Source organism: Phaethon lepturus, unplaced genomic scaffold (genome assembly GCF_000687285.1).
Source record: "Phaethon lepturus isolate BGI_N335 unplaced genomic scaffold, ASM68728v1 scaffold18289, whole genome shotgun sequence".
Taxonomy (NCBI): Eukaryota; Metazoa; Chordata; class Aves; order Phaethontiformes; family Phaethontidae; genus Phaethon; species Phaethon lepturus.
In genome coordinates, this window is record NW_010561525.1 from 7,280 (window position 1) to 32,083 (window position 24,804).

At 38.1% G+C, this 24,804-nt stretch overlaps 1 protein-coding gene across 1 annotated transcript in view; it reads left to right on the top strand.

The window, feature by feature from the left end:
- Positions 1-5,828: 5,828 nt before the first annotated feature.
- The window catches only part of LOC104626182 (dedicator of cytokinesis protein 4-like), a gene marked incomplete at its 3' end in the record, with an annotated part of 50,953 nt that continues 31,977 nt past the window's right edge, over positions 5,829-24,804 (top strand). Inside the window, exons 1-5 of the mRNA XM_010294040.1 lie at positions 5,829-5,902; positions 8,067-8,148; positions 8,751-8,811; positions 10,772-10,904; positions 12,430-12,518. Of these exons, the coding sequence (XP_010292342.1) occupies positions 5,829-5,902; positions 8,067-8,148; positions 8,751-8,811; positions 10,772-10,904; positions 12,430-12,518 (439 nt within the window). The remainder of the gene's footprint in view (positions 5,903-8,066; positions 8,149-8,750; positions 8,812-10,771; positions 10,905-12,429; positions 12,519-24,804) is intronic.

Consider the following 24,804-nt stretch of genomic DNA (forward strand, 5'->3'; position numbering starts at 1 on the left):
CCTCCATTCTGTTACTCTGTGTTGTCCTTCCTCAGAAACAAGATAAAACAAAGCCAGCCTGGTCTTATTTACTTCTTGCTCATTCAGGAGGTAGTCCTGATTTTAGCAGAAGGGTTGAAACACCTTGAAGGAAATGTAAATATCGCTTTGGCAAGAGAACAGCCACTGCTCTATTAACAATCCTTTATGCCTTTGGAATGAAAATACCTCTTTAGATGGATAACTTGGTATGCACATTTGTGAATGTGGTTGCTATTTTTTTTAACAATTTTATGTCATCCTTTATAATGACATATTAAAGGGGGCTTACAAGAAAAATGGGGACAAATTTTTAGCAGGGCCTGTTGTGATAGGACAAGGGGTAATGGTTTTAAACTAAAAGAGGGTAGATTCAGGCTAGGTAGAAGGAAGAAATATTTCACCATGAGGGTGGTGAAACACTGACACAGGTTGCCCAGAGAGGTGGTAGGTGCCACATCCCTGGAAACATTCCAGGTCAGGTTGAACGGGGCTCTGAGCGACCTGATCTTATGTCCCTGCTTATTGCAGGGGGTTTGGACTAGATGAGCTTAAAAGGTCCCTTTCAACCCAAACTATTCTACGATTCTATGATTTCATATATATATACATATATATATATATACATACACACAGACACTTAATATATAAGAAGGCTTAATTATTTCATTATTGGCTTTGTTTAAGACAAAACACCTGGTAATTTGCCCTTGTGGACAAGAATGTGTTTGGTGTGATTGTAATTGGAAGTAAATACAGGTTTATAAAAAACAGCTTAAAAGAGAAGCCTGAAATTACGGAAATTTCAAAAACTTCCCTTCAGAAAATGTGCCTCATTTTTTTCCAGTTATTCATTGTGAGCAGAAAGATTCCTACGTGCAGGAGTACAGTCAGGACACATATAGTCAGTCAGCCGTTTCTTGGCAGGAGTAGTGATGTAGTAAAAGTCATAGGGCTTCTCCTCTGCTTGGATCCTAGACGAGGAGAAATTCTGGAGTAGCAGTCATCAGAGGAGATTAGCAAAGAAGTTGTTTCTTGGTCCCAGTCAGACTGGAAACGTGAAGGATGTGCCTCAGGTGAATAATACTTTTGCCTTGAGAACATTGACTTGAACTTCCTGCTGTGGAGTTCCTTCACGTCGGAGGTAAGAACACTGAAGAGCTGGCTCAGTCAGTCAGTGTGCCCTATGAATTACACTTTCATTTCTTTTACAAAGCAAAACAGTTCTGAAAGCAGAGTAAAAGATGCGCTCACAGTAACTAATAGCCTGACCCGTAAAGTACTCAACATACACTAATCAAACTGTGGAACTTGAGCCTCTTAGGTACCCCATGAATATTCAGGCTACTTGCCTTATGGTGTAAGGAGGATTTTTTTAAATTGTTTTTTTTTTTTTCATTCCCTGAGTCTGGTTTTGACCAGATCTGGATTTAGAAACTCTTCACAGGAACATACCGTGACCAATGAGAATTTTCAAAATCAGTGGGTTGGTATCTTACAAAGATTTATGTAACTCTGTCCTCTTTTTCTCTTGTTCCTATTAATATTTAATTATTTATTTTTTTCTTACCTTTCAGATATCAATAGCAAAATATATTTCATTTATCCCTCACAAGTAAGTAATTTTTTTGATAGCCCAGTTTTACATACTCATCAACAGCAGTAGTATAAGGAGACATGATTTATGTAGCAGGAAGAATGTGTATGAATGTTTGGCACAGCTGCATCCTCCAAATGTTTTGGCCTTGAGCTAGATTCTGCAATAAATGTCTTTTCTACAGATTTGTATTGCCCTTTATAGACAGGTGATCAAAAGGGTTTGTCCTGGCTTTAGGAGGTTTTAGATGTTTTAATAATATTTCTTTTTACAAATCATTCATTTAATCTGACTTTGTGCAAAGCTGTGTAATTTGCTGTCATTAATGAGACATTTTTGAATTGAAAGAGAGTAACGTTTTACTTCAGGGTAGTGTTCCAAGTATTTTTGGAGGAGTTGACATTTCAGCAAGCCCATTTGCACTGGCCTGACTGCCCAGACTGTCCTGTTCGGCAATTGTATGGGAGCTGCTGCATGTGAATTTGCAGCAAAATAACTACATTTGTGGATAAGTAAAATGAGGTAGATATGGTAGGAGTGAGTTTCTAAAAAAAGGCACAGGTGTGGTCTAGCAAGAAAATGCTTGTGAAAGGGCTTGGTTTTGTATTTTATGGGGTGACAGAGCCTGTTTTTAATCGTATCTTTCATGTGCTCTCAAATCAATAAGTACAGATGCGTTATTCCCAGGTGTGAGGGTGTGTTAGAAATCAGTTGTGTTTCATGATGTAGCTCAGTTCCTCTCATGAATTCAGTGAAACAAATGCACCTACATATCTACTGGTTAAAGATTCTTTCTCATATATCTTTTACGTGCTGCGTTTGGAGTTGAGGGTGCTAGCTTCTATAGATCTTTGAGCTGATCTTGTGTAGATAGGTGCTTTTTTAAAGCAGACAAACCAACCCAGGCAAGAGGAACCTGCGGTATCAATTAGGTCTCTCATATGCATTAACAAATAACCCTCTTACTGTTTGTGTTGTAAAAATTGCAAAGTAACAGGAGAAATAATTGGTTTTGATTGCAGTGATGAAAGCACTGCAAGACGTGACCTGTCTTGTAGCTGGTGGAGCTTAAATGATTAGTTACATTCAGGAATGAATGCGGTGTTAGAACAGGGGTGTGTGCGCACCAGCCGTGACGTATTTGTGACAGATTTAGGTAATGATGAGATGTATTCTACACCAGTGGTATTCTGGTGGGTTTGCAGATGATCGTACTGGGAACACGCTGCAGTCGCACTGGCTACCGGCAAAAGGCGTTTTAGGGCCAGCACAAAAACACAGACTTGCTCTTTATAAACCCCCAAAGAGCGATGAATACGTAGGAGCCCGGGTGTCGCTGGCGGGAGGGGCGTTTTCTTAAATGCTCTTGTTTCCCTTCACTTTTACCAATCCCTCCTGCTCTCTTCAAGTTTCATTTCCATTTTTGGGAACAGCAAATCTGCTTGTATCCTTGCTGTTACCTCAGTCAGTGACTAGGATGATAACTAAGACTGTAATTCAGCTTAAAGGATCTGTAGGTCTGCGCACTGATAATGCTGTGCTGCAAAATGTTTATCCGTGGTGGCAGACTAAGCTCACCATTACTGGGAGCTCCAGCTTCTGGTGTATGTTGTTTCTTTAGTTGTAAATACCTGCGGATAGATTCCAGCATGCTGTCTGTCTTTTAAAACTGTATCGTCATCTTCTGGCTCTTGGTACCTCACGAAAAATAATTTAAAATTACTGCTTCCTAACTCTTTTCAAGAAATGTGTGATGGCACCTTTCAGTTAAAATACAGCTGCAAATATCTAAAATATAATGAAGGGTGTGTTCATAAAAACGGGTTTCTCAAGGCTGTCTTCAGTTAATAAAGAGACAGAAGATGAAAGCAGGAGCTTGATTTCGCTACATGTGTCTGTTTTTCTTTCCCTCTCATCTCCCTTTCTGCTTTCCCTTTTCCTTTTTCCGTGTTAACAGTACAGCTAACCAAGGGAAATTGGGTTCCACAACGTAAAGCTAGCATTTCAAAATGTTTTTCTTCTTCTTCCCCCCATGTTGTCAGCATGGCTAGGGGACGGGGAGATAAGCTTCGATGTAACATCATAGTATTGTTTTGTTTGATTTATTTTTGTTGATGCTTTGAACTGAAATTGGCCAAAATGTTATTTTTATGGTACTCACTCTTCCTTTTCTCTCCCCCTTTGCTCATTGCTACTTATTTTACAGCTAGAAATTTGCGTATCGTTTTCATAAGTGCATAACAGAGATAAAATACAGGGGCTGGCTTAGAGCGGAACAGCTTGTACTGCTAAGTCATGTTGGCACATTTATCATTTGGTTATTCTCTGATTAAGAATGTACTTTTAAGGCTTTATTATCTTTACTTCAGTAACTTAGGTTGTACCACGTTTTTCTGCATTTCACCGCTAAGTATGAGGGCAACATTTTGCGTCTGATCTTGGTTTTATGAAGTCAATGAGCCTGTAGCTGTAAATGAAGTCGATTCAGATTCAAGTTCTTAATGAACATCCATTAACGGTTCTCTGGAATGTGATAAACCTGAGCTGGTGAATTACGCGGCAGTATTCTCTTATTGCCTCTCATTATTTGCTTTAGAGATCACTGTAACCTGTATTTAAGCAGAGAACATTTATAAAGATATCTGAAACTGAAGCTCCACTGAGAACTGTGAGTGTTTGATGACATAGCTTTACCACGAGAATATGCCATGTGGTATGAACCTGGCTGGTTCGCTTTCTGCTAGTGTGTTTATAAATCACAGAAGCAGCAATCTGTCTAGACTGATAACATGTGACTGGGAACATTTTCCTGCTAATACTGAGGAAATGGGGGTCACTTATGAAAATAGAACAGTTTGTGGCCGTGTTTCTTTTAAATGCCTGTGTTAAGCCTGAGATTTGGAACACATTGTTACTTTGTTAATACACGGGAAGTTACAGCACAAAAATCCCTCGCTGACCTTCTTAAATTAATCTCTCCAGCATTAGTTATTTCCTTATTTTCGCTGGGAAGGCAGCAGAGCTTAAATGCGTGCAGCATGTTTAAGGGGCGAGATTGGTACTCATAAAAAATTAATTGCAGTCGAAACTAGAATCAAATCATCTTAATAGAAAGGAAAGTTATTTCTGCTTTGGGGTGCTGCTGCGTGTATTTGCCATAACTATGTACGAGAAAACTGCTGAGAAAACTGCTGTGCAGTAAGATGCCAGCCCTGGGGTTAACCCTCTGGAGTTTTTGCTGCTGTTTGAAACCAAGCTTTCAGATCTTGGGGATTCTGTCTTTATTTTGTTTTAGGAAGGTTGTTTACTTTCCTCACCCGTTTTCTAACCTGTTTGTCTCTATAGAAATGCTTTGAAATGGTATATAAATGCACATGCTCTCTATACTTAGATATAACATTGCCATTTTCTTATATAATCTTACAAATCTAACCACTTGCATTTTTTCTCTGGTAATGTTCAAAGATAACTGTTTTAATCTGAGCTGTAACTGGTACCGTGATATGTTTCAAGCAAAAAAATGTATCAAAGCACTGAACAAGGATTAAATTTTTTTGGTTTTTATTTGTTGTTTCCAGTTTGCTGTTTTCATTGCCACTGGGTCCTATGCTTCAGTCAAACAAAATTCCAAATTCAAATGAGGAAATTAGATCTGCATAACCATTACATGTCTGTTGCAATCAGGGCATTTCTTTGTGGCATGACAAAAGTCCTTGGCTTCTAATTGTGTTGTGAATCATAATCTCATGGTCTGTGAGTATAAGCAGAGCTTAAAAATTTCATATTGTAGTGGATAGTGAGTAGGAAGCTTTCCAAAGATGTGCCTTTGTTTCTGTAGAATGTAAGCTTCAATAAATACAGAATACACTCCCAGTTAACTCCAGTATTTGACAGCTCATAGGTAAAACTACGAAGATAGCTTATCCACAGCAAGACAGTTTCTTGTTGAATGGTATTTTTCTTTGAACCAACATGTCTAGTGGTTGCTTTAAAGCCCAAAACTGTAGTGAAATGTGGTGTGTACGTAGGTATTACTTTTAAACAGTTCTACAAACTGAAGATAAGGTGGTGAAATTCAGAATCGGCTCTTATTGGCTAAATTTGTATTGACATCTACCAACGTACTGCAGGCTCCAGTGCACAGAAGCTGTATTATTACTGCTGGAACAGAGACTTTTTTCTTTTTACTCAGTTTTGCATGGTGCCCGACATAATGGGGCCCGAAAACTGCTTTGGTAATATAAGTAATAATTCCTGCTCAATGTACAATAACTTCGTGCGAGACCTGTAAACAAAACTCTGCACTTCTTGTATGGTATTTTCTAATATTGCAAATGAGCTAAATCTAAAAGAAAGGGCAGGATTATTTTGAAAACCATTTTTAAATCAACAGCAAAATACCAACTTGTTTCTCTGTAAAAATATACTCACATAAACAGACTTTAAAACTCAATTTTAAAGTTTCCATGGAGACCTAAGCTTCAGAAGTTGGCTGTATCATAGAACATGAACGTCTATGAGAAAATAGCGTTTTCATGCACTTTGAGGTATTTGAGTTCAACTCTGGTATTCTTAGGTTCTGCCTTTTATGCTGTCTGATAAAAAAAGCTGCATAGCTGAGGATTGCACAAATGTTTTCAAATAATCACAGTGAAAAAGCTTAAGTGTTTGTAGGTTCAGCCTAGATAGCTGGCACTTAAAAAAATAAAGCATTCTCCAGACATAGCTCTTAAGAAATGTGCTCTTGAGTGTAACAGCATCCTGGGCTGTGTCAACAAGAACATAGCCAGTTGCTTAAGGGCAGCGATCATCCCCTGCTCAGCATTGCTTAGACTGTGCTGGTTTTGGGACCTCCAGTATGAGACCTATATTAGTGAAATGATGTGAGTTCAGCAGAAGACCTCATGTTGTTTGTGGGCAGGAGCTCATGCCCTGGGAGGTCAGGCTTGAAGCAGCGGGGCTTGTCCAGGCTGGAGAAGAAGTGGTTTTGAGGGGACCTAAGTCACCTGCCTGTACCTACAAGAAGATCAATAGCATCAACGGTGCATTGTGGGATAATGAGAGACAAGGGATATAAATTGAAACAAGAGGAGGTCCATCTGGATGTAAAGAAAAAAGTGAGGGCAGTCAGACACTGGAACGGGTTTTCTAGAGTGGCTGCGTGGTCTCCCTGAGTGAAGGTTTTCAAGACCCAACTGGCTAAATCTCTGAGCAAGCTAATCTGACCTTATAGCTGACCCTACTTTCAACAGGAGGTTGGACTTAGAGGCCTTTTGAGGTCCCTTTCAATGCGAATGACTGATTCTGTGAATGATCGGTGCAGATTTTCTACAAGGCAAATGCTGGTGCAATAAGGATTTAATTAGTCTCTGTTGAGTTGGATCTTATCCAACATATTCCTAGTGATTTTCCAGCTGCATTTTGAAAAGCTGTGGATGGTATAGAGCATTGGTAAACCATGTTTAGCCTCCGGGATAAGCAGAAGAGGTGGATACAGCTGAGAAAAATCCTAGTTGCACTTTGGAAATTGTGTTTCTGATTTGAGCATTACAGGGCATCCAGACAGAGATGTCTGGCCGGCTGGGGCTGGGGGTGAGAGGGTGAGGAGAAACATATATAACACTTCTGACTTCTTTGCTTTTCCCATCTTCCATACCTCTCTCACTGCAGAAATGATTGTTACATTTCCTATGAGGCTGTATCTTGGAGAAAATTATCCAAAGCATGGAAAGTTTGTTTTTTCATAAACTTCCCATGCATGAATTGCCAAGTTTGCTCAAGATTATCCATAATGGACCTATCAAATAGGAATGTTTCAAAAAGTAATTTCTCTTTCAGTGGGGTCTTATGCCCTCTTCTATTCTGAAATAAGGGTTCTCTGCATCTCCCTACTAGCAGTATTAGTACTTGCATCAGCTGCAGCATTTAACATCCCACTGTAGACTGCAAAACAGATTCCAAGACTCTTACAAGACTGCTAAAATCCGTGTACTCCAGTGAGAGATTTTGATAGAGTTAAGTAGGAGAAATGTCCCCTAGGATTATCTTCCTATCTATGAAAACGAATACTGGCTGAATACAAGCATGGCGATGTTGACATTTGTTTAGCAAGAATCAATAGCAACATACTACACACTAATTTCAGTTCTAGGAGGAACAGATTTTATTGCTTGTGTTTCTCTGTGTACTAGGATATAGAATATCATTCTTCCAAAGGACAATCAGTCTTCTATTTTGTGTTGAGTTTTTAGTAATTTTGTTAAATGATTAGGTAAATCACCACCTTTGCTAGTCTATCCCTTTTCTTTTATTGATACGGCTGAGACTTTTAGAAAGAAATTATTTCATTCTTTTATATCTTGAGGAAGGTTGCATCTGGAAATAAGATCAAAATAAGATCTACTTTGCTGTAGCGTTGTTCAATGTATCTGTCATATTTGTTTTCTTACAGCGAAAGATTTTTTTTAAGACTGAATAGAAATGGTTTGCCAAAATGTCCGGAAAAGCCTGAAAGACACTGTTCTCTCTTTGTGGTGAGTTTTTCCTATTCTCAGTCTTTTTTGTGCTGGGTATTGAAAATACAAGTTGGATTAAATTACTCTGTGGTCGACTCAGAACTGTTCCCTAAGCTTGACATGAACATCAACCCTAAAGGCTGGTTGAAGTGTATTGCTCAACTCCCAACGTGAATGTTTTCTGGCAATATGTGGACACTCGTCTAAAGTTCCACATGGGCATACGTACCAGTCTTTCTCCTTGCAACAAGGACCAGCTGGTTTTCCTCCTTGTGCGTTCTACACCGAAAAGACTGTTTGTGCAGCACTCTCTGTACTTCCAGAATATTAGGAATTGCACAAATATATCGCTGCTGTTAAAGGCACGCAGCGAATCTCTTGTGTCCTCCCACTGATTTTGCTGCACTACAGCATATTCTAGCCCATGATATTTTAGGACAGTCGTTCTGAGTGCATGACCGCCAATTTGAAGTGTTAAAGGCATAATTTGTTAATGCTGTATGAATGAACTCGCTGTTCATTTATCACTTTCACTGGCAGTGAAAGCAACGTGTAAAGATCTCTTTAAACGTCACATTTTAATCAGGAATCAGAAATGATGAGGTTCTGATCTTGTGCAGGATTTGGGTAGCAGTGAACTCAGGAAGGACATCTATATCACTGTGCACATTATCCGAATAGGTAGGTATAATCATCTGTGAGTAGTAATCTTACATTTGTTAGACATATGAAAGTAAATAAAACTGCTGGGGGGTCAGCTTTGGGATTTGTTAGATTAGGTAGGCTTTTGGATAAATTTTTTTAAAAATAAAATGCCAGTTTTTTGATGGAAAAAAAGCTTTGGATTTCTCCTCGTTGTTTTATGTTATTTTTCAAGCACAGTGCTAACTGAGTTTAGATGCAGGATATTTTGTTACTATCACAAAACAAGATGAAAGTGTCAAATATGAACTGTGTTAAGAAGATCGAGTTTTCATTGGTGAGTCCATTCTTGTTCCAAAGAGAGTAATTTCAAACATCCTTTGTTCATAAGAAAAACTTGCCTGGAAATTTAATTAGTTAAATTAATTGGCTTAATTAGTATTATATACTGTCAGATATTATATATCTGATGTATATCTGAAATTGTTCCTATGAATTTTGCCTTCTCCCTGACCCCTTTAAAAAGAGGGGGAGGGAAAGAAGTGCATAAAGTCTCGTAATAATTTTAATCCTTGATGCTATAGACAGATACCAAGTCCTCTAGAACAAAGCGGAAGAGAAGAAGAGTGTATGTTTGCGTTAGGTATTTATTTTAAGTTATCCTCTGGGCTGTACTGATGTGAAACAATCTTCAGGTCTGCTTCTCACCTCTTAGTTATGTTGTTTTCTTTGTAAACTGTCTGTGTAGTTGCACCATTGCAGTACTAAATTTAAATTTTCTTCCTATTTTTGAAAGTTATTTTGGTTTGAAATACAGTTGCTCTAACTTGTGTTGAGTTCAGAAGCAACTTGTTATTTGTTACAAAGTAAACACTTTTTTACAGCTTTGAGGAATGATTTTTCCTTGCATTTTGATGCTGGTTTAGTATTTCATCAGAATATCAAAATATTGTGTTTTGTTTTTATTGGAAAGGATTGGGAAAAGCTATGGTAAACTCTGATGTAAGTATATTTGGTGAGAATAAATGCTTTAAAGAGGAATAAGGAGTAGAATTTTTCCTATTGTAGAGTTTTCAAATATATTCTTAGTCAAGTGTATAAGTGAACTACTGAAATATTAAAAAGTTAAAATAAGATTTATATGCTGCGTGGTGTGAAAATGAACAATTACTCTTCTAGCTGCTGTGATGCATGGGAATGTTTGGAGGAGGCATTGCCCTGCAGCGACTGCAAGCATCGGCTTTTCTTGTCAGAAATTAGGACTTGGTGGGAAAGAAACGTAGCTGCCAGTGCACAATTGAATAAAATGGTTAGAAAGAGGGCAGTTTCAAATGCCAGGAACACAGCGAGAAGAATGATCAATGGTATTTAAATCAAATTGAAAAGGCTAGAAAAAATATTTTATTTCAAATCTGTTTTCCTTGGCTGCCTTCTTTCTTTCCTTATCATAAATTGTTCTTCTGACGTTTGTCATCTTTCCTCCCTGTATTTTATTTGCACTTGATTTTTCTGCAGCTCGTTGATTATCCCCTTGCTAGCCAGTTGCCTGTTTGGAAGCAGCATTTCATTATTAAATTGTAATGGCGCAATCACAACACCTCTCGTATCAATCATGGCTAACAACAACCACAGTAAAATAATTCTTATTGGACAGCAAACGTTGAACACTGTCATGTCTGAACTTTAGATTTAATTTGGTGGTGTTATGGGTGTGCTATCACTGGGTATCAGAAAGTGTTGTCTGTTGAGTGGAGGTCATGAGAGGATGAGAAGTACGTCTGGTCTGAGACCTTTCAAGATCATCACATACTTAGTGGGCGTCCTGTACCACTTGTTATCTTACCATAGTGTAAAAATGGACCAGGTTCACAGTGAGTACACTTGGCATCATCTACTCAGACCTGTCACCATACTGAGCTGGATTGTTCTCTGCCTCCCTTCTGTGGATTTAAGAGACTGTTGCAGGGATTATACATCAAATATGTATTTTGTCTGGCAGGACGAATGGGAGCTGGAGAAAAGAAAAATGCCTGCAACGTACAATATAGACGGCCCTTCGGCTGTGCAGTCCTCAGTATTGCAGATTTGCTGGCAGGAGATTCGAAGGATGACCTCGTCTTGAAAGTATACATGTAAGGAATGCTTTTTTCTTAGTTTTTAGAAGTATCTTAGAGTCAGTTTGTATCAGAAGCAATGGTGTTAAATGCAATGCAAGTAAGTAACTGTAGCTCCTTTCTGTTCCAAAAAAGTATTGTAGCTAATTTCTTTTTTTTTTTTTTTTTAGCCATAGTTTGGAAATTTTGTCTAGTGTTTATAAAGTGGGATAATATTAAAGATAAAGGTTACATCCTTTTAGACCTTTGTGTATGTTTCAGCATTTTTCACATCCTTGTAAGAGCTTCTGGAGCTCTGTCTTTATGGCAACATGAAGTGCTTTTAGGACTTGTTTAAACCTCTTGTGCTGCCTAGGCAGCTAGTGGAAGTACTTTATAACTAGAGAAAAAAGCAGGCAAAGTATCATTTTGTGAAATGAAGCAATTATATAATGGGAATAACAAAAGTATAAAAGACAGTGCTGGAGAGTGAGAACTCAAAAATAGATTTCAAAATGAATTGTTGAGTAAATAGTGGATTTTGACTGATAGTAATTGGAAGAAAGTTCAATTTTCTAGTTGTAGCAACACAGTGCGTGTAATTTCTTGCTGATCTTGGACATTATAGTAAGAACTGTTTTGTGGAGCGGTCTATTCTAAGTACATAAACGTGGGACATATATCGTCATGCACACGAGGAAGTTCTGCCCCTCCAAGGGTTATCACTCAGATCTTGAAGGCATGGAATTCTTTCAGGCAGCCTTTCTCCTCTCTTCTGTATCCCTTTGTGCTGAATTAGAGCTGCTGGAATCAGTGCTGCAGAAAAGCAATTTAGTGTGACAGTGGACATGTGGGCTGGCTCTTATTCAGACTCCCGGGACGTTAAAAGTCAAATAAATGTTTGCTGTCAGTTAACAAATTGTTAGATTTGTCTGCCTATTATAGTCTATTTTTTTTGATCTTGCCTGTTTGTTCTAAAATAACAAAAATAATGGAAAAAGAAATGTCACTCAAAACCAGATTTGGTGGTAAGACTAACTCCAGTGTAAACCACGAAAAGTGAGCATTAGAACTTGGTCAGTTTTTCCTTACGGAAAAGCAGCTATTTTCTAAATGTATACTGAAATGTAATTTGCTCTTTCACTGACTACCTCCTGAAGATCACATCCTGTTTTAAATAACTTTGAAGTGTACAGCACAGATTCTTTTCTGTCTGCTAAGACCGTCTCTGAGTCCTGTGTCTCCTCTTGAGTGTCACAAGATAGATTTCTGTGTGGTTTAGTGCTGAAGGATAGATGTATACAGATGATGAACTTGGTCACAGCTGAGTTCCTGAGCATAATTGCTCATATCTTTCTGCTGCCCTTTGCCATACGAAGCAGATATTTCCATGGTGCCTTTCTCAAATGGTAAGAGCACTCTCACCCCTTCCATTGAGTCAGGCAGGTTCGGGGGCTTTATTAGCTCTAATTGTAAATAAGAGCATTTGTTGAGAGATATGTGGTGAAGCTGATCTGAAAAACTTGTGTTCCTGTTTCAGTTAAGAAAGTTATCGTTTTTCTAGGTGCAACACAGAGAGTGACTGGTATCAGATCCATGAAAATATCATTAAAAAGCTGAACGCACGTTACAACTTGACAGGCTCCAACGCAGGTGAGCAATTTGCCACATTTCTGTTTGCATTCTTAGGGGTTTCTTAGTTTGCTAATGAAGTGACTCTATTTTAGAAGGACTAATGTCTATGAAAGAAATATATTTTCACATAGAGAAAAAATTAGGTGAAATTTAGGTGAAAATGTATGATATTGACGTTCATGTGCACATTTAGGAAAAAAAAAGTCACTGAATTTTCTTTAAGGACCTATGTAATTTTATTCTATGCTGAGGAGCTACAGTTTGCTGTGGAGTTCTGTTCACATGTGGGTATGATCAAATTCTTGATCCATGTTGCTTGACATTTCTGATTCACATTTTCATCAGGAATATAAAATTTACCATTGGCAGTGTACGTCAATTAAACTTCAGAAAAAAATTAAATGGGAGCTACTAGTGTGCTCTGCATTCCTAGAGGTAGTGTTGATAGTTAAGAGTTTACCAACAGTCCTCCATAGTCAGCTATATGTCACTATAACTGTCATCAAAATAAATTAGGGCATGAGATTTAAGAAATGAGAGAAAACAGACCTTTCTTATTGTGAGATGGTGGTTTGACCCATAGCAGAGGTTGATTTGCAATTTTTTGTTGGGGTTTTTTTTTAATACCAACTTGTTAACTTTTTCTGAATGCTGTCGTCCAGAGATGCAAACTTGAAATGAAACCTGAAATGGAAGCTCATGAGTCTCTCATCCTTGTATTCAAATATTATTTTGTCCCTGTGAAATGTTAATTAGTTGAAATATGAATGTAGAGAAATCTCAGATGAACTCATTTTCCAGATTATACTGTAGTTGTAACCCCTTTCATGTAGTAGACTTCATGCTCCTTTAACTTGATTTTGGGCATAATGATTATCTTGAAAATTTACGTTCAACAACCTTTAGTGGATAACCAAGAAGCACATAAAAGCTTATGTTACTTATCAAGACTGAAGTTACGTATTTAACCATTTTTAATGCTATTATTTTCTCAGAGAGAGTCTAGCCACATATATACATACATATTTAAGGTTTAGAATATCATGCATCCTATTGGACAATAAATGTAAAAATCATGTAGTGAAAATACAAGAGCACATTACTGAGTAAGTATATTGTTGGGCTTCTTAAATAAGTTAATCGTATTCATGAAGAACAACCTACTCTTGGTCATTCTGACTGTCCATGCAATATCTGCTTACTCTGTGATACATCACTTATCCTATTCCATTCTCATGAAATAAGAATTCACAGTTAAATACCCAGGTGCCCTAGGAGACACTGGATAAATTTGAATACTCTTAACTACGTGAATATTCAACATGAAAGGCATGTGGGACATGGATTTTTTTCCAGGTTACAGGGAGCTGGCAACTAAAGCTGGCAAATTGAAGGTCAGTTGCATTTTGAAAAGTGTTGCAGAGGGAGGGAGGCAGAGAGGAGAGCAGCACAGAATTCCAGTAGTGCACATGACGATTGAGAGGGAAAGATGAGGCAAGCGGTAATGCCACTTTGAGTACTGAGTAACTGAAAGACAAACTAGGAAAGGTTATTTACATCGCACACGTGAAATTTGTTCCTCTGTGACTGCTTAGCAGCCTGAAAAAGCACTTGCAAGATTTTAGCAATACGTTCAGGTACTTCTGCTGACACCTCATGGAAAATATTGTTGTTACGCTAGCCTGTATTTTAACTTTGCCATCTTTTTCTGTAACAGTATTGAATGCCTGGTTCTGAAGCTTCATTAGCCTTGTTTGCCACCTTATAGTTGTCAGAAAAGGATAAAATCTTGCATTATAGGAGACATGGGTCTTTTCTCTCTCTTGGAAACTGTTATAGGTATGAGCTAAATACCGGAAAACTTGAATTTTTGGTTTATATCGCACTTGCCCTTTTCAAATCACGTTAAAAAGACTTAAGAAAGGAAACACAGTAAACAAACAGCAAAGATGCTTCAGGCTGTTGTCTATCCTCTAGGCTTGTTCCCTCTTCAGATTTTCTCTTGTACAGTTTCTTTCAGCTCATGAGATTTTCACACAAAGTCTTTAGTTTTCACAAATTTTATGTCCTACTGCTGAAATAGTTTATCAGATAATTCGTAATACTCTTCAGAAAGAAAAAATCTTCCAGTTTTCTGGAGAAAATGGAAAAGTAACTTAAAATGTACTTTCAGTGTCGAGCATGCTAAACACGTATTGCCAGACTACAGCATTTTTATTTAGCATTTAAACCCCCAGTCCCCAAAAAAGCACTTTTGCTACTTCAACTCATGACAATTCTTAAGTACAGAATCCTCTTGCATCTTATTCTCAGTTTGTGTCTAAAAAAGATCAAATAAAGGCAAATGACCATCACTTCTTAATACAGCCCAGAAAGGAGCAGGGGACAGATACTGATCCCTCTTCATCCCTCTTCTCAATGGATGCAGGAATGGAAAGACTCAGTCTCATGGATAATTTAGCATCATTTGCTGGAGCGGAAACTGGAATGTGCATTTCTATTTCTATTTTCATTCCTTTTCTGTATGAATTTCCAGCATAGCAAAGACTAGACTAGCAGGTAGTAGATCAAATTCCCATTCACCACTAGTCTTTGCAGCTGGTGTCAGGTGCCAGCTTACTGGAAGACACCTGGTTGCCTAGTGTAGGAGATCATACCATTAATGCAAAGGACAAATTATACAGCCTTTGCTGCATATAGTAGCATTGTTATTTCTTACATTGGGTTCGTAGTATTTGTAGGATAAGTACTATTAGATCTGGATGATTTTGTAACTATTAAACCAGGTTTCAGTAATATGGAGTGGAACTGGCTATAAAAACTAATTTTCTTGTAAATTTTTTTTTTAGAATTGGAAGCTAGTTACTTGTTTTTAAATGAAAAATCTGTGAAAGAATGAATAGTCCTGCATAGAGATCGCACCTAATTACATCAGTCTTACAAGGAAAATAACACATTTCTCTCTGTATTTTTAGGACCAGAGATCAGTGAAATGTGTACTACAGATAGAGAAAACAGTTACTGGCTTCTCTCAAACCATATAAAATAATCTTCTGTCCCTTTATGATGTACTTTAGATAGTGAAGCTTAGCCAAAGTCATTGCTTTCATATCAAAGCTTGGGCTGCTGTCAAATGTCAAGATCTCTTTGTAGGGTTTGCAATGTGGGCCATAGTTGCAGACCTTATTATTTGGGTGTGACTGTGAAACTATACTCTGGACCTTTCTTGGGACTACAATAAACAAATAGTATTGGATGTGGGCTGCTTTTCTCTTTAACAACGCAGGCACTAATGCATAAAAGTGCCTTGTAAACTGTTATTGATCACATAATAGCTGCTTCATTTGCTCACAGAATTACTGTGCCATGAGTGAACCTGTTGATTTTTAAAATGGTTTGAAGTGCGTTTTAGGATGAGGGGCAAGAGAATAAGGCCAAATCTAGTTGTCATTAAACACGGTTCTATAAATAAATAAAGAAATAAAAATCAGAGAATGCTACTCCAATAGTGCATACTTATGCAGCATCAGAGATTTCTTTTTTCCTTCTGATTTTTAGTAAGACATGTGCAACTTTATGTTCTTACTTGTAGCACTACTTCTTTTCTTTTTTCCTCAGTTCTTTAGAATTTCAAAAGTTGAAGTGTATTTTGTTTAATACAGCACATGATGATGGAAGGAGTGTCTAGTAACTGGAACAGTGCTTAATGTCTAGTGATTGGAGCAGTCCATTGGGCTCTGAAGGTAGAGGATTCTTGTCCACAAAAATTACCCACTTATGACTGTGAGCAAATTACACAGTTAAACAGTGATGGTTCTTACTGTAATCCCTACTTAAACGCCATCAGCATCTTCAAAGTACCTCCTTAGGCACAAGATCTTCCTGTAGGCACCTACAGCTAAGGTAACTTCCATTTCTGCTGCTGCTTGAAGCTGAGAACAGGTGGGTATCTGGATGCACCCAGGACAGGGTCAGGATATGGGTGAGCTGGATTTAGCTGCTTGGGCGCTAGGCTGAAAAAAAACACTGGAGATGATTGCTGTGACTTTCATGCCCGTGCTACTTCAGGGAATACATAAATATTCACTGGGTTTACCACAGAAATTATTTACTACAGTGTTTGAGACATTCTTCAAAGACAGAAAATGTCTTGGTTCAGACTGTGATTTGGAAAAGGATTTTCAGTCTGTCTCGCATGTCCCAGATGAGCATGCTAATCACTTGGCTTCTCAGACTTCCCTGCAGCAACTATTCAGCTTTGTATACAATCAGAAAATGTTCGTTATACCATGGGGAAAGTGAAAGTGGCTCTAAAGCTTGCCAAGTGGTGCATGATTTTCCTAAGTGCGATCTCTATTCATGTCCTCTTAGCAAATCCTATATATGAGACATTTAAACCTTGGTCTAATGTTACATGTGAATATTCTCCCCAATGAGTTATCTTACAAAAAGCATATTAAAAAATTGATGAAAAATGCACAACAATTTCCTCTTTCTTCACCCTCCTTTGAGAAGAAAGACCGGATAGCTTTGTTTTAAGGAGATGCAAAACATTCCTTTTTGCTCCACTTTTTACTTTAGGTTCCTGACATTCTCATGTGTAAGCTCCTGTGTAAATGCCAATTTAGATCCCCTTGTAAAAAATGTTGAAAAGCTGTATGTGCCTCTCAGTAATTCCTGAGAGCCAAGACAAGGATAAACATACTTTTCAGTTGTTACAGCAGAGGTGAAAATCCTTTTCAAGTCCTATAAAGATTAAATTACTGGTGTAAGAAATTAGAAACGTATCTAGCTGCTTTGTAGCTTTGGACTCTTGTGTGGATTCCACAAAAATAGCAAATGTAATGGAAAGGTCTTTTCCTGTGCCATTATCTTGGAATGCTCTGATGAACTAGACAAGAGTGATGTAACCTAATTGCATGTTTACTGAACGCAGTGTGGCGTATTCTGTGGGTGCAATGCCAAACTTACATTGCGACACCACTGGAAACACTGTTAATTATACATTAACTTTAATTGGTGGGAGCGCCTTAGGGTTTAGAGGAAATATATTCAAAGTGATGGGATTTCTCTTGTCACTCTTGGCTTGAGCATGATTTCTTCCCCCTTTTTTTGAATATGGGGGCAGTGTTAATTTTTTAGCTGTTGCATAGGGGATCATGATACATCTCTTGAAAAATCTACCTCTTGCATACAGTTTAGGTCATAAAAATAATAAAATCAGAAAAGACTACATTGTTTCTAGTAGTTGTCAGGAATGTGAATTTTCAAATATGATGGAGGCAAGACCTGAACTGGGAGGCTGTTTTTAAGACAAATCCAGGTTGTGGTTTCACTTGTAAAAGGTTGTCTTAAGTCTGTCAGCCACGAACTGTTAATTTCTTTCTTTAAAAAAGAGAGATGCACAAGTAGGTTTTTCATATGAATAGTTTACTGTCTGTAATAAATTCAACCTCGTTTCCATGTACCTGTGCAAAAATCTGCAAGCAGAGGGTCATCCAAAGTGATGCTGCCTAAGAAAAGGAGACTGGTCAATAAACAGGCAACTGCATAATGCCCCGATTGAAGCATGGAGGACTCAAAGGCCATATTATTGACAGATGTTTGCCAAGAATTCCATGATGAGGAAGGACAAACTGTCATCTTAGGGGGGGAGTTATTCATCAAATCATACAGTAAGTCAGGTTGGAAGAGTCCTCAGGAGGTTATATGGTTCAATACCAGCTCAAAGAGGAACCAACTTCAAAGTGGGATCTTGCTTTTTTGAAGTTCAGTGAGGTTGCTCATTCAAAGGCAAATTTCATTACACTGCTATCATTTTAATTCAACCAGACCAAAGTAAGTTTCATAAAGTGAACATCCTTGGCTTTAGGGAACTATTTTTACCTCATAGGTGTTTTTTTTTTCCTCCACCGTACATGTCAGTTGGCACTAAATCTCCGTCCAGCTCAGTGGTCGTATATGGTAATGGAGGCAGCTGGATAGAAACAGTGGAACGTGCATGTCTTCCCATGCCTATTTTACCTGCATTCAACAGCCTCTTGACAGTCTAATAGTATCTTTTCTCCACGATTACTGTCAAACACTAAGAAATTTTAAAAAAAGCAGATGGAAAACGATATACTTTGTCGGTTTCATCTCCTATTTCACAAAAAGTAAGCTTTGGCTTACAAATTCTTTGATTCCAAGGGGGAAGCCTGTTAGAGTCATTATTTACCTTTCAGTGGAGAAACTGCAGAGGCCCCATGAAGTGAGATAACTGAGGAGCATCATTTTTCCATGCTCTGTACGATGAAAAGCCAGAAGAGATCAAATACAGCAGGGAATTGGGAGCTCTGTATAAATTTACAGAGCACAGTATTTCTAGGAACAGAGCTGTGGTAACCTACAGTATTTTCTAGATAGCAGGAGTAGTGTGACTGTTTTTGCATGACACTACCCCAGCAGGTCAGAGCATTACCCTGCTCAGAGGTGTGGCAAGGAGAGTTTCTTCCTGTGAATCAGCGTGAGAAATACTGGATGGGAAACAAAATGTGCATTCCCTGCTGCGAGCTCTGCAGTTGTTAGCCACAAAAAGGAGGCATAGCCTCACGGTGGAGAACTTGAGTGGAGCAATGGCCAGTAGAAAATGAGGAGGAATGAGAGCAGGAGTGGCAACATGTACTCGACAGAGAAGATCGAACAGAATGAAGTACCTAACTTTTAGGTAACTCTTGGGCATATGATTAATCACAGAAAAACTCTCTGGTGTTTGTCTTTTCTCAGCAGGGTTCACAGATGTCAGTGGTACTCTGAAATGTATTTTGTATCTACACATCACTAACATTTAAACAGCGAGTGCATTTGTTTAATTATTCTCATTCTATGACAATTTATTAATCTGTCAGCTTTAATCTTTGTGACATTTTGTGACAAGGAGATTATGTGTATTCCATTTTGATGTGTTTAAGAATTAGTTGTCACTGAAGGCTGCTATTTGAAATACATTTAAAATAATAATGCTTATATGTGCTTCACAATGCACAATGGATTAAGGCATTCCTTTTTGTTCTCAACAAATGCTAAAGCTGAAAAATTAAATATACAGAGAATTTTTCACATAAATTGTTGTTTCAAGATCATTTGTCCCTGAACGGCAACTTTGACATATAAAAAAAGCCAGTTTTAGAGTGTGTTTTTAGACAAGAATTTATAGAACTTTACTTTTTCAAGTACTTTTTACAAGGTGGATGATATTGTTCAGCAATTTAATGTAAAACCCTTTTCCCAAATTCAGGAGTAAGCAAATCTTTGAAATTTGTAGCCTAATCTAGCATGTAATATTAATTATTATAATTTTGGGAAAAGGTACTAATCCTTAAAGGTGTTAGACTCATGGATCAGTCAGATGTAATTTTGTACATTTTTACAGCAGTTCAAGCTTGTGTTGTTTTCTGTGAAAGTTCTGGCTTTACCATTAGGACTTAAAAAATCAAGTTCAAGGTAGATTTTTGGTGTAGTTATCTGTAAGTGTTGTTCATATAGCGTAACTTGTAGGCTGCTGGAGACGAGAGCCCCAATAAAGTTCAATTCATACAGTGCTCTTGGGTGTTGCTAAAAGACTTTTTTTTAGAGAATAATGAAAAATGTGCTGTTGTGGTGCTGTGAGGGACATCTTACATCCAGTAGCAGCTGTGACTTGCTGTTCATCTGTGATTATAGGATCATAAAATCATTTAGGTTGGAAAAGACCTTTAAGATCGAGTCCAGCCCTAAACCTAACACTGCCGAGTCCACCACTAAACCATGTCCCTAAGTGCCACATCTACACATCTTTTAAATACCTCCAGGGATGGTGACTCCACCACCTCCCTGGGTAGCCAGCTCCAGTCCTGGATATAACCCTGTCAGTGAAGAAATTTTTCCTAATATCCAATCCAAACCTCCCCAGGCACAACTTGAGGCCATTTCCTCTCATCCTATCACTAGTTACTTGGGAGAAGAGACCAACACCCACCTCTCAGGTAGTTGTAGGGAGCAGTAAGGTCTCCCTTGAACCTCCTTTTCTCTGAGCTAAAGAACCCCAATTCCCTCAGTCACTTCTCATAAGACTTGTGCTCCAGACCCCTCACCAGCTTCGTTGCCCTTCTCTGGACACGCTCCAGCACCTCAATGTCCTTCTTGAGGTGAGGGGCCCAACACTGAACACAGGATTCGAGGTGCGGCCTCACCAGTGCCGAGTACAGGGGCACAATCACTTCCCCACTCCTGCTGGCCACACTATTTCTGCACGTGACTGAGATGGCACCCAATTTAAACCCAGAAAGTCCCAGGTAGGGCTACACAATGAGAATAGCTAGCTAATATTTCTGTCTTGAAGTTGGGTTACGTGTTAGCAGTGCAGTTTTTGTAAGCCTTTCCCAAAAATTCATTCTGCTTGTTACTATTAAATGGCATTGTTGACTTCCTTTATCTACTGAAAGAACAAAAAGTCTTAAGACTACTTAGAATGAGAAATTATAGAACATACATGCTTTAACACTTTCTTTAGGTCCCAGTTAAACGTTGTTTAAAATAAGACACATAATTGGAATGCAAGTAGCTAAATTTCTAATACAATGGTGTGAAAGCTGTTTGCATGACAGAGCTGCATTTCATGAAGGAGAAAATAACAGGTGTTTCCCTGGAACCTTTTGTCTGTTATTTGCATTAGAAGCAATATAAAACACTTAACAACTGTAAATTGTGTATTTTGTGCACTGCCTAATATTGTAGTTAACAAAATAGTATGTAAAAATGTCATTTTAAAAGCTTTTGAGTAAGATGATTCACGTTTGCAATATAACAACATAGTGTGGAAATGAGTATTGACATGCTGTGTGTATTGTTAATAGAAAAGGGCGTCAGTGGGCTTACTAAGGTAAGAATTGGAGAAATCATTGCTGAGATCTTTATTGTCTGTATAAGGAGGTTAGACTAAGGGCTTATAATAGTCATTTAGCCTTCTTGTAGTCCTTTAACCTTCATCCTGCGATGATTCTGGCAAGAAATCCTTGAGGCCCTACCATCTCCCCTGTACAGAAATTCCAAGCCAGTTTTCTTGTGATAATAATAATGCCATTTGCATTTAAGAGTTTACGTTCCATGTGAAGAAGAAAAAAATCCCAACTTTCCACATTTGGGGGAATTTCTGACAAAAGCCCTCAAGTACAAAGAGCTCATTTAATTCATGACCTCCAAGAAAGTTGTAAGAATTTTGCAAAGGCTGTTTTTCTTGCATTCTTTTTTACTGAGATAAAAACCAGAATTTAAAGCTGAGGAAAAAAGAGTTTGGAGTTTCCTTTGATAATTCGAAGTAATCACAATCAAGTCTTTAACAAGGCCAGCGAGGACTGAATCTACCTCTCCTTTTTTTTTTTCCTCTCTGTTCCCAGACTGTAATTGTGGGCTTTACTACATAGATTTTCCGTGTCCAAATTGCAGAAGATTTACACGGTTACTTTTCCGAGATCACTTTAAGTCAATAAATCATTTGTTTGACAATAACTATGTAGAACTACTGGGTTTATCTTTCCTGTGGTAATTTGGACACTTTAAACACTACCAGAAAGGGGAACACCTGTATGCTGTCAGAATACTTTTGACACCCTTAGGCAGCTTTATTTGGACAGATGCCTTATTTTATTACCTTTCTTAAAACACAAACAGTGATGAACAGCATTCTGTCTGAGTTTTTGGTGGTTTTTTTCCTATCAGCTTCCTGAGCAGCTGCTTGGCATTTTCTTCGTAATCTGATCTAGGATTCTCTGCTGCGGGTAGATAGAAGCTGAATGTAAATGTTTTCCCCTCTCCCCCAGAAGCTGAAATGCAAATGAGTGGTCTGTAAGCATAATGAACAGTTGCCTTTTGTCATAACTAAATGCAGAAATCAATAATGCAGTATAAAAGCTGTTTTAAGGTAAAATGAGAGATATAAAAAGAAAAATCTGGAATGCTTATTCAGCAACTTGTCTATTTTCTGTATTCTCTTTCATCTGAATGATAAAAGTAATCTGTGGTGAACTATGGTGTAAGTTAATTGTGAGGAATTTCATGTGCTTGCGAAAGAAGTAAAAGCAGATCTGTTTGCAGTACCACACAGAGTTTTGTAGTAATATTTTCAAAACTGGAGTAAATAAAGAATAATAGCTAACACAAGAGGCTTCGGTTGCCACTAGGGAGGTAATTGAAATTTATTCTGAGGGGACAAAGCTACACTATGTACCTAATTAAAGAAAATGTGCCAGTCCTTCAGAGACTGGATAATAATTTTCATTGTTATGTTTTAGCTCATAAAGTTCTAGAAATGAAAAATTTATGGTTATGAAGTTTTGGATAGATTCTAGGCCTCATAGCTGGTGTAATGATCATATCAACCACAGTCAGGTGCAGCGTATGGTGGCATGTTGCAGTTTTCTATTTTGCTTTGTCTGTGCACAGCTGCTCCACCAGGAATGCTCTAAAGCTGATCATTTTATTGTGTGGTGCATGAAATGAGATGAGAAAGAACTGATGTTGACATACATCATCAGAGTGGAATAAATTAAAAATAAAAGAGATTACCTTTGTTATATGACAGAAAAGTTATACACGTTTCCACAGGAGAAATGTTAATGAGTTAACTTTCTATTTCCCTATACAAAAATAATATCTCTGGATTCTTTTGATTGCATTCCTTTTCCTTGAGCATCTTTTCCATCTCTCCCAGATTGTCTGCTGACCAATTCTTTGGAAGCCTGCTCCACTTTGACCCTGTCTCATTACTGTCTGGTGATTAAACCTTCCTTTCTAGGAGCAGTAATGTTTCCCATCCACCCCTTCATTCTTCTCCACAGAGTTAGCTTTAGGCACTTGTAAATTGAGTTCAGTAGCATTCTGGCTATGATGGTACGCAAAATTCTGGTTACAGTTTGATGAGGAGGGTGGTGTCTTTCAACTAGTTGGTTTCTCTTCATTCCATTTTGTTCTGCAGTGTGTCTGAGGGAGTCCCTTTCAACTGAATGTGCAACCTCCTGAAAATCTGAATTGCTCTGTTACATGTCAGTATGTTTTAAATGATGTTAGGTAGCTCTAACTGATAGTCAGGTAATTTGATTTATAATAAGGATACAAACTTTAGTCCCTTGTGAATTATTCCATCTTTTTAAAGTACCTCTCCCCTATTACATTTATTTCAGATACCTGGTTCCTCAGTCATGGTGGGTGTCTAGTTTCTCTGGCAAGTGCATTGTATTTTTATAGACCCATGAATATGGGATTGCTGTGGCTTGTAACTGGCCGCGGGCTTTGTGTTTAGCTGACAGCACAGTCCTCGTTACCGATCTGGCTTTGGCTGGCTGGACTTGTCTTAGCCTGCCTGGAGATTTGTTCTGACTTCTAAAAGCATTTATCTAATGATAAAATAATAAATTATATCTACTTTATTTTAACTCTTGCTTAGCTTTGCACAGTTGTGTGGTGTAACCCACTTTGGTATATATGCTTTGTATTCAATAGATAGTTATAACATGTAGTTACTCTGCGTAGGGGTAGCTATCTATAACCCTAGACTAAAATGGAACATGGAAGAGTAAAGACATGTGACCATGACTGAGGCCGTGAAAGTACTGGCATGGGGTGATACTAGAGGCCCCAGAACAGTTCACAGGTAGCCTATTACTGGTCAGCAAATAGTGTGACTTTGAAAGCAGAATACAACTAGTTTTATGGGAAGCAAAGAGAACAAAGAACAGATATGTAGCGTGTATAAAACACATCATATATGATGAATGAAGATGTAATGCAGACTTGCAGACCAGTGAAGAAATAACAAGGTGTAAAGCACATTAACAAACATAAAAATTACTCCAAGGGGAGCCTCGAGAGAGAGGAGGAAGAAACAGGCAACATCCTACTCCTCACGGCAAAGGACTTGGGATGCTGATAACTCGGTCACCAAACCCCTCCTTCCCACGTTGAAACCATTGACCTTAAGACCCCTGGGGGGCAGTGGAAGGGTGTGCAAGGAGTAAATGCTGGAAAGATTGTGTATGTATATGTCATTTTAACAGTAGTTTGTTTGGAGTGTGTTAGTATCATTGTAAACGGACTAATAATAACTCTTTGATTAAACTGTTACAACTTTTGTTAGGACTAAAAATAAGGTACTGGCTTTTCATCTACACTGTTCCTTTTGCCCATCACAAGATCCTGAACGTAACAAATCAGTGGGAATTCAAGCAATCTGTTCTGTAACTGGGGCATCACACCTCAGTGACAGGACGCATCTTCTGATTTTAGGTCCTTA